We start from the raw sequence: 11,218 nt of genomic DNA, 5'->3' as shown, positions 1-11,218 counted from the left end.
AAATATGACGCTCTTTTTGCCTGAGTCAAATTAAACGGTTCTCTATCACTTCAAGTGATCTCCACAGATTTAGAAGTAGTCAGCTAAAAATTTAAAGTAGCCAGCGCTGGCAAATCGACAAAAATTTCCCAGAAAATGTTCAAAACTTATGTGGCTAGGGATGCGATCTGAGGCATTTTGGGGGCAACTGACACAAGAAAGGATGTATTATTTTATTGTCAGTTTTTGTCCCGTTTTTATGCAAATTTGACAGTATTTCCAAATACGGGTACAGTAATTACTAAATTTGTCGTGCAATAATTGTACAATAATTATTACTTGTAACATACAACATATTTGTTTTTAAATTCTTTCAATGACTTTAACAACAAGCGACTTTAACTTTTCTTAAGAATATTTAAGAATTTTTTTTAAAAAACGCTTCAAAGATACACAACGAATATTCTATAAATACAATAAAAGCAGTAGTTCATTACAAAAGAAAGGTAACAAAAATGTGCCAGAACCTAAACAAAGAGTGAGTCACTCTGAGTGATAAGGCTGGGCCTCAGTTCTTTGATGAATAGCATTTCGTAAACGAGGCAGTCAAATTTCCCGTGGCACTTTTTGAGAATACTTGTATTCGGCAATGCGTTGATGAAGGTGTCGGGCTGCATAACCAACATAATCTGCCACAGATCACATGCAAATTTAAAAACAACGCAATGCTGACTTAAAATACTCGGCTTAGTTTCTTTTGGCTTAGGATCTTGATCTTGCAATAGTATTGCTGAAATAACGTAATTACCTACGGACTGCATTAGCGGCTATCTGATCTTTGAAGGGAAGAATATTAATAATAAAAACAATATTTACAGAGGACATCACCAAGCTAACACTAACTTAATTAGGGTGGTCCTCTATCTCTAACTACTAAAGAAAGCACGTAGGACGAAAACTGATGAAGACTGGAGATAAGCAGGAACAAAATAAGCAGGAACACAACATACTATAAAACTGATCAGATCTGCTAAACCCAATTTCTTTAAAACTGCAATTAATGACAATGTTAACAATCCAAGAATCTACTGGGACCATCTGAGCACGCTCATTAAAGGAAAGAATGTACAACAGCACATCACTCTTCAGGTTGAGAACAATAAGCTGACGTCTGATCCAAATAAGGTGGCTAAAGCATTCAATTCGGCTTTTGTGAATATCGTGCAGAAGTACATTAATGTAAACCTCCAAGGTACGCCTGATCTTCAGAAATTGAGGCCTTTTGTTAGTAAGATGAAACCATCAGGCGAACTTTTTAATATACAGCGTATATAAACAAGCTGCTTTGTTAAGGAGCAAATAAATTCGATGTCAAGTTTTTCCTTTTTTTCTGTGTGACTGGTATATTCCACAGTCTATTCCTTGTAGTTATAGCTAGAGTCAATAAACGCAGTTGCAACTCCGAAATTTGTGCAAGATTAATTATTGCGTTCCCATTCAAATGAAATTTTGGAACTCTTTAATGTGACTTTGTTTGTTTTCCGATAGTTTTCGGCTTTCGCAGAAAACAAGTACGAAGTAAATGCAAAATGCTGCTGTTATAATTGTCGTTGTTGTTTATAGTGGTCAATGCGCTTAGCTACACCTCGCTAGTTCACAGACATGCCACTTAAACTGAAAGAAAGAAATATCAACTAAACTTAATAGTCTTAAAAATCCCAACTGGTGGCAGACCAGTTGGCTATTTACAAGCGTGACCCAGAAGTTGAACTTCGGTCTACCGAGAAACCACTCTAGCTTAGTGGTAAGAGCGTAATTTGAACCCGAGACCACAGGATTACAAGTCAGCCGCCCTAACCACTCAGCCACGCTGCCACAACAGTTTTATTTTTCGCGCTAAAATGAACTGTTCCTGGTTCAATAGCACGTGAACGTCTTCTACAGTACTTTTTCAAAGCATTTTTAAAGATAGGCATTCTCAAACAGTACACGAATGGATTGATCATGGAATTTGCCAAATGCAAACAGTTCACAGTCCTTAACACCATTGGTGAAACACAACCTTTGCAAAATTCTTTTGTTGTGTACACTGCTATAGCTGGCAACCACAACACAAGCGACACAGCAGCCACTATAAAAAACGTCCTTGAGAGTCGTACATTCTGATCCATTGATCTTTGGTTGTGAATCTCTATTTCAGGTGGTGTGACTGAGTGTAATCGAGTACGTATAGTGAGATAACTTGCACAGATGATTAGTACACACAGGAAGAGAAGTGAATGAATAGCGACACTAACATACACGCTGTCCACCTCTGTGTGCATCGGTAGAAATGTTGACCCAGCCAAGCATAACCCGGCTGTCCAGGAGAAAATGATCGTAGAGATGTAAACACGCGTGCTTGTAACATGATGCTGGAGTGGCCGCAACACAGCGTGCACGCGTTCAAGAGAAATGAGAGTCAGGAAAATGACGGACGTACTCGAACCAAGGATTTGAACTGTTGATGAGGGATTTTTGATTCTCTTTTCGTCTTCTACTCGAATCATTTTCATTTTGGGAATCTTCTCGGTTCCCAGGACAATGGGCTCTGCTATCCCCACAAGTAAATCAGCGATTGCGAGGTTAACAAGAAGGAAGCATGTTCGCTTTAGGCGCGATCTTTGAGTACAGAAAATAAAAATGGTAAACGTGTTTCCTATGATAATGACGGCTGCCTCGAGTGCTAATGTTATAATAAGTAAGATATCTGTTGACTTCAGCATGATCTTCTTGTTGCGGTTAAGCTTTCTATCCCCTCTGCGTTGTGCGGATAAGCAGCACGGTGTTTCTTGTTTCCTGACTAATATATCTGACCTAGAAAGCAGCAATCAACCGAAGTATTACGTTATCTGCAAAAAAAAAAAAATTGCTTGCTAACTAGAGAAATCCGGCGGAGGAAATATCGATAATACTTTCGTATTCTTATCGCCCATATTCATCAACAAGGAGTAATATCGTTACTTCCATAGTATATGGTTTCACGTGCAATAGATCGTACTTTGATTCACGTGCAATCTTGTCATGTGCAAATAAAATGGTTTAAATTACTTCACTCACGTACCAGAAATATTTTGGTAGCTATAATTTGTCTCTTTCAGTCGGGATAACGGCGTTGCGCAAACCACTTCAAACCCGCAAGCATTGAGAAGTTTCTCGTACTTTTCTTAGCGGTATCAAAGACAAAAATGACCAAATAAATATACATTGAGATGTTTGACAATTCGCACTGTCTCCATGGTTATCTCAGTTCTGCAGATATCAATAGATAGCCAGGACGTGCTAACGAGCACACATTGAAAGTTTTCTTTAACCCTCCAAGAGGAGTCCGAACTCAAAACTAAAATATTTAGGTAAGTCAAACTGAAACAACAACGCACGACAGTACTAACCAATACCGTTCATTTCAGCTGCAGCATATTTACTACTGTGGCAGTTAAACGCTTGAAAGTTCGAACCACATATAAACGCAGTTATTTATTTATGATTTCTTTGTTTGTTTAGTAGGCTGTTAGAGAGCTTTGCCAATAGCAAAAGCGTGAAGAACATGGTTGGTTATGATCGTGTTATCTATTTCTTTTTAATTCTCATCGTTTGAGTAAATATCAATGAAAGACTGGAAAAAAATAACACGATTTGTTCAGTTACATCAGTTATATGATTATTCTTTGCTCAATATTATTTTGTTTTCAGTAATCATTCGTCTGGTTGGCCCTTTTCACGGTTTTTTGTTTTTTGTTTTAGTCATACACGGACTTTTTTTTTTGGTTAAAAAAAGTTCGTTATCTTTGGTCGTTTGTTTTCCTTGTGGGAAACTGCGAGGCATTTCACTATAAGGTTATCCATAAGGCGAAGTGAACAAAGTAGAGCTGCTCTCACACAGTTTAAACAGGCGACGTGAACGACCATATTTTAGTCTCCTGTGTGCATTTTGTATTTTGAGAAAACTCTCTTTTCTAGATCGTGAATCACTTTAAACTTGACAGCTGACAAGTTTCCATCAAAAGTTACAGTTTGTACTCAGCTGATCAAAAAACTAAGTTGTCATATTTGTGATAATTATGCGCAATTGTGGCCGAAGTGCCTCCAAGTTCGTTATTTGAATTGGTAGGTTTTATCACGACGTGTGAGGTGATGGTCACTCACGAGCATGCAACTTTTTTTCTTCGACGGCTTATTTTTACCCCGTTACACCTCGGCAACACACACACACACAAAAATCGGGCGCGACCGAAGTTCCCTGACTTGGCTATTTTGATAATGTAAACTACAAAACTGTCAAAACAAAATGGGTAGGATACTTTTGCGTAATTATCATGTTGGGAATGAGTTTTTCTCACTAATAAGGTTTCCTAAGGGAAGTTAAAAACAGCGACAACATCTTGATTTTCTTAATACAAATGTGAATATTAAACATTTGTAGTCCATTTAACATATGTAGCTTGTTACAGGTAAGGTGACAATTGTAAGAGACTGGAGACTAAATGAACCGTTAGGTTTTCGAGTAACCCTTCATCCTAGTTACGTCTAATTGAAGGACAGGGGAGATTAAGGAACAATGTACAGTTAACAGTTTCGTTAAAAGAAGAACAAAAATAAAAATAAAAAATAACAACTCGGGTATTGGTGTGACAATAAATGTTTTGTTGTTTTTGAAAAAGCAAATACGCTAAGTTCTTTCAAATGGGTTTGAAGTTCTTTCCAAAGATCTAGATCTATCGCCCGATTGCCAAATGAATGTCCCCTGAACTTTCAAAAAACGACGAAGGTTAAAATAAAAGAGAGGGGGAAAAGAAGGACACAATTGTCTCGACCATAGCACTACGTCGTCAGTTGACATCACGAAGTAACTGGGTTTCTGCTTTTGTGTACAAAAGAACCGTTATACAAAATGCAATCCAAACAACACAGCACAGCTTAATAACAACTGCTAAAACGACTTCCACACGGCAACCATGTACGCAGTTTTAAGCTTTTAAGCTTTACTGTTTAAAATAAAAACTTTGAAGAAGTTATTTTACTGTGTACCGATTCACGAGAACACATACTTTTTGGTCGGGCGATTTAATGACCTTTTTTGAATGAAAACGTACAGCTTGAAACAGCCCATTATTCAATTATTATTCCAAGAGCGCGCGTTGGATATTTAACAATTATTCGCCAAAGGCGAAGTGAATATTGGTGAATATTCACCAATGTTCACTGAGCCTGAGGCGAATAATTTTCAGAGATGAATATCAAGGACTACAAAATAACGGACTAAAACATAAAAACGCAGACGTAATTGTTCGTGTGCATACACATGTGCAGCCGTAGTTTTAATAATAGAGAAGCTTACATTTTCATCGATTGTCAATCAATTTACTCATCGAGTTCGGCAGCAAAACAAAAGAGGAAACACTACGAAGAAAGGTAAATTCATCCTTTGTTTTATCGTTGTTGACTTCATTCACAGCTGTGATCATCGCCTAAAAATGAGTAGCTTTAGTTTGAAGAAAAATATATTTCGGTCAATCGATCTGACCTGCTGGCAATCGACGCAACCACATCGTTTACGATTCTTAAAAGCCTTGAATACGAGTTCTTGAAAAAAATTTTTGTCAAAGGGCGACAGCAGTCATTTTGAAAATTATCCATCCTTTCAAATATCCTGGACTTGGAGTGATCTTTCGAACAAATGTTTACTTGCCGAGATGGCAAAGATGGCAAGCTTAGTAACCAAGCTCTAGCGGGGTGAATATAGCGTCATATGATGAGCTATTCGACCAATCAGAATGTCCAATTCTTATATTCACCTCTAAATATACTAAATAAACATTTTTAAAAACTGGATCATTGGATAATGCAATTCGATAGTTTTCATTTCCTTAGCCATCATCAATTATGAGCAATTTTTCCGTGCTGATGTACAAATATGGCAAGCGTGCGCGCGCTTGTTTGGGGCGTTTGTATTTTTATTTTACGTCAGTTTTCTATATTTTGGGGGCGTTTTTATTAAAACAATTATTCCAGTAGCGCTTGTTGTATGAGATGGTTCTAGTCAACTCGGCACCAAGCGCCTCGTTGACTATCTCTCATCTCATATCCAACGCGCGCTCGTTGAATAGTTATAAAAGAAAAAATAGCCTCCATTTGGCGCGCAAATATGCACAGATATTATTCCGCGGACATTATCTGTTCCGAGAAGGGAACAGTTTAGCTCGAGGAAAACTGTGAGCTTTGAGGAACAGATAATGTTCAAGGACAAATATCCGGGCATATTTTCGCGCCAAATGGAGGCTATTGTGTTTCTTATCCTTCAAACATTTTTTCGCAACATGCACGGTTTTGAAAACTGGGGAATATCACTCGGATATTCCCCACTTTTAGCTGGGGAATATTCATTCAAGTGACGCGTTTAGACCAAACGAAAATATTTGATGGATTATAAAAGATGGTAGATAGCCAGCGAGACGGGTATCGCCGAGTTGGCTATAACCATCAAACGAAAATATTTGATGGATCCAACAAGCGCGAGTGGAATAACTGATTTTATTAAAAAACGCTTAAAAGTATAGTTCAGTGCGCTCGTGTATGTATTGAAGAATCTGCGTACGAGTCAAGTGGTCCACCAGGCCAGAGTTTATCCCGATTTCAGTAGCATGAAGCGACTAGGAGTATTTCTACTCCCCCCCTGGATGGGATGCTAGTCCATCGCAGGGTTACCTCCCAGCATTAAATTCGCCGGTACCCGTTTATACACCTGGGTGGAGAGAAGCACCGTGAGAGTAGTGTCTTGCCCAAGAAAACAACACAATGTCCCCGGCCAGGGCTCGAACCAGGGGCCCGTTTCTCGAAGGTCCCCAAAAGTTTTCACAACCGGAAAGCCTTAGCAAAATCTCAAACCTTATGATGACAGAGCTATTTTATTAACATATTCTAAATATAAACAGGAGTTCCATTCCGTACAAGAAGTTTTAGGCATATACACCTCCCTGTCTTTAAACACCGACTAACTAAGAATGGCTTTTCAGGCCCGTAAAGTTCCCGGGCCTTTCGAGAAAGAGGCCACTGGACCCCTCGCTCCGGAGTCGAGCGCACTAACCATGAGGCCACCGCTCCTCCGACACGTGTATGTATTGAACCGGCTGTAACTATTTTGATATTCGTTAAATCGCCGGGAGGGACGGCGGTATATATTATAATGAAGATGAGATCTCACTTTGATGTGCACCATTTGCAAAATCGTGCTATGATTCATGCGCAAATTTAATGGGCAAAATGTTTAAATTAATCAGATCCCACGTACCAAACACATTTCGTCACAAAACGTTTTCTTATCCAGTCCCGATTACTCCTTTGTAATAAATCATGGTCAAAACACTTTAAAGTAGACGAATTTGCGTGTGATTTTTTCCGGCCGGCTAACTTGTTCTGGTTATAACACAGGTAAAAATACCTATCGAAAAATTCTCACAATTTATTCGTAAATCTCACATTTATTCGCAATTACACATTCAACGTCAATATTTAAAAGGAAGTGCCAAGAGCCATGCATGTCACACACACTGCATGATTTAATCCTCGTTACTTTAACACTCACTTAACTCAAACTGAAAACGAAATAACTTTAAAAAACAATTTCGATATACATATTTCAACGAAGTATTTTTTTTCCACTGAAGCTGACGCTCTAGTGTGTAGAAATACCATGATACGTTTTTAACTCTCATACCAGAATCTTTATACTAAAAGTTCCGGACGCTGCTCAAGTATAATGCTCTATTTTGTTTACAGAAAGGGTCTGCTCTTTGAAACTTTGCGACTGGCCCTGACGAGGCGAAATATTAAAATGATTCTTAATGTGACAAGAAAATCATTTGGAATCAAACGAAATTTGTTTTCATTCTAACCTTGCTTAAGTGTTACACTTGCCAGTGTGTCAGGCGAAATTATATTTGATGCGAAACTGAATGAAGGATTATTACAGAAACAGCCTCTTAACAGTACTAGCCAATAATCTAGATCTTTTTCAAATTGCGAAAAACGGCGAGATCGATCAGTTTGTATGTCACACTTTCAATTTTCTTCCTTGCAACAAATATCGCCGGGCGAAAGCACAAGTAAAGGACATTTAAAATAATAATTTTTGACTTAAATACGAGCATAGTAAAATATTTTTTTATGTTAAAGTTTATGGAAATTGACATTAAGGATTCTCTATAACACGTTTCTTATTTTTCGTGAGTGGCTTTTCTGTCGCGAGGATGTATTCATGAAGGCATCCACGCAAAAGCTTTGTCTCCCAGGAAAACGATATTGCAGTCTAGGAAATGGGGACGAAAACAAAAGAACCTCAAACTACATTCTTAGCTTTGGCAACAAAGTTCGTAAAATTTACACAAGTGTCATATATATTTAGCCCTTATTTTTTAATTCCCTTACCAAAACAACCCTATTTCAAAATTATTTTAAAGTACTTAAAAAGTATTTTGATGATTTAAACACTGTTTTGAGGCCATCGTTATGTATTTAAAAGCTACTTTACAAAAAATTTCAAATTGTGGCGAGTGTTTAAATTATATTTCAAAGTATATTTAAACTGTATTTCACAACAGCGATAGGTTGTAACGTGGATTTTCAATGTATTTTATGCATTAAACATGATTAAAATAGGGTATTTGAAAGATATTTCGGAAAGGCGATTACTTAAATATTACAAAACAGTGTTCAAATATATTTTTTAAGACTATTTTGAGACCTCAACTACTGACCTTGATTTAAAATGGTTTTAAATAGTATGCTTAAACGCTGTTTTAAAAGCGCTCCTGAAAGGTCCTCCATTTTAAATATAGTTTTGCAATACAAAAAGTCAAAATATTTTTTAAATATAAAAATTAGAAATTATTTTGAATTAAAATTTTTAAAATAGCTTTAAAACAGCCTGTTTAAAACAGGTTTTTAAAAGGTGTAAAAGTGGATTTAAGTTTAAAAACTAAATTCGTCAATATTTTTTAAAAACAGTATATAAATAGTCTTGTATTTTTGACCTGTTGGTAGTGAATATCTATACATACCAGCCTCGTAAAATGACTACAGCCTATCAGTGTATTTAAAATACATTTTAAAATGATGTTCCTGAGCAGTTTAAAAAGCACAAAAACACCTGTTTAAAATATCATCTTAATTGATATGGCTATGTGCAGCTTACAAAACATGTTTATAGTCACTTTTATAAAACATTTGTTATAACTCTGATTAGTATCACCCAACTAGTGGACTAATGCAAATCCTGCATTTTGATTGGCTACGCTACTAGGGGACTATTAGTAATAGTCCTCGAGTAGCGAAATTGGCGCCATCGAGCGTGACGTTTTCTTTCGTTTTATTCCCAAATAAATATTTCTTCAACTTGCATTTGCTAACTTTATTATTACCTTTTCTGTCCGACTAGTTGGGTGATACTAAAACAATTAGACCCTTCGCCCTCAAGGGCCACGGGTCTAATTGTTAATCATATGTCCAACCACTAAACAAATCGTGATTACTTTTAGCTCAAAATAAATCCATCCATTTCAAATGTGCATTTGCTACGCTTGTTCCGTGGACCAACATAAGAAATACATGTAATGTACAGTTACATAGATATCCAGCAGTAGCCCATTTTTAAAAGAAAGTTATTCGCAAAATAAATGTAAATTGCTTCAGTGCAGTACACTGCTTACAGTGCAACACATTTTACTTACAAGGGTAGTCCATGTCAGCCACAATTCAAAACACTGGATTATAATCAGTTCTCCGATTTGTTGTTGAAATGTTAAGAGTCACTGACTGGAAATATCGAGAATGGCTGGCCAGGCTAGAAAAGTCGAAAATCCTGAAACTTAGCCTAAAGGAACGCTTTTAGGGAGCCACTTTCGAAAATATTATTCCGATTTTCTTAGAATTTAAAGTCTTCGAGAAATTCGCAAAAAAACGAAAATATAGCTTTTTGCCTCATTAAATACGCAAAAAGTATCTGGAAAATTGACAAAGTTCTCGGTATTTGCATTGAAACAATTTACAAAACTAGAACTCGGAGTAGACTTAGCATAAGAGCTTTACTTTTCTTCTATCTAACAATAGGAAGTTTTAAATTTTCCAAGCATTTTGAAGGATTCCGCCGACCATTGAAGAATTGCCTTCTAAAGCCCCTATGAAAACGGCAAAAATTGCGTAGTTTTGCGGGCTTAAAACGCATCTTGGTATGTCCGATATGGAACTAAAACAAGTATTGTACAAAAGAGTGTCGTTTCTACTATAATAATATGGAAAAACTTTTTCGGCAATCGAGGTTCACACAGGTAAAATGCAAAAGTTCGCGACAGTCTCTTCTCAAATTTGCATAATGCGGTATGTTCAAAGAACTCTATTGTTGAGCGGTCTAGTCTGTTTTTGTTCTATTTGTGGGCCATGCTTTGTGGGAAATATACAAAAAGAGAGTTGATCCATGTCGTTATTACAACATTGTTTCATTATTTCACGCAAGGTACATAAAACTACAGACAAAGCCCAAAATATAAGTTCAAACACGCTACATGTATTACGTGACTGGCGTCACGTAATATTTATTTTCAGTTAGCTCAAATTGGAATTACTAGATTATTGAGGTTTAGACACTTGCTTATAATAGAGACATAGCAGGGTTTGTCTTTCCCGTTTATATACACTAGATTAGTCTGCAAATATTCGAAAGGAGACTGGTCTTTTAAAGTAAATTTTAGCATGTGTCTCGATTTTGATCTTGATGGAAAACGAATCAATTAAATACACGAAATGAAACGAAGAGGCTTTATTAACGTGATCCAGCCAGACCAAGGAAGCAAGTTTTCTTAAAAAATAGAGTAAGACTGTTTGAAATCGAGACTCATATAAAAATAATGGGGGTGCTCATCATAAGGTTTGAGATTTTGCTAAGGCTTTCCGGTTGTGAAAACTTTTGGGGACCTTCGAGAAACGGGCCCCTGGTTCGAGCCCTGGCCGGGGACATTGTGTTGTTTTCTTGGGCAAGACACTACTCTCACGGTGCTTCTCTCCACCCAGGTGTATAAACGGGTACCGGCGAATTTAATGCTGGGAGGTAACCCTGCGATGGACTAGCATCCCATCCAGGGGGGGAGTAGAAATACTCCTAGTCGCTTCATGCTACTGAAATCGGGATAAACTCTGGCCTGGTGGACCA

At 37.2% G+C, this 11,218-nt stretch overlaps 1 protein-coding gene across 1 annotated transcript; it reads right to left on the bottom strand.

Moving 5' to 3' along the window:
- Positions 1-1,832: 1,832 nt before the first annotated feature.
- On the bottom strand, positions 1,833-2,744 carry LOC145487773 (sphingosine 1-phosphate receptor 1-like). Its single transcript, XM_081466585.1, has one exon. It carries the CDS (start codon positions 2,742-2,744, stop codon positions 1,833-1,835), a length of 912 nt encoding a protein of 303 aa, XP_081322711.1.
- Positions 2,745-11,218: the final 8,474 nt, after the last annotated feature.

This window comes from Orbicella franksi, chromosome 5 (genome assembly GCF_964199315.1).
Source record: "Orbicella franksi chromosome 5, jaOrbFran1.1, whole genome shotgun sequence".
Classification (NCBI taxonomy): Eukaryota; Metazoa; Cnidaria; class Anthozoa; order Scleractinia; family Merulinidae; genus Orbicella; species Orbicella franksi.
This window is presented reverse-complemented; position numbering and strand designations above follow the sequence as displayed.

Excerpts from the sequence above, each read along its gene's own strand:
- LOC145487773 (XM_081466585.1), bottom strand. The coding sequence starts at position 2,744 with ATGCTGAAGTCAACAGATATCTTACTTATTATAACATTAGCACTCGAG.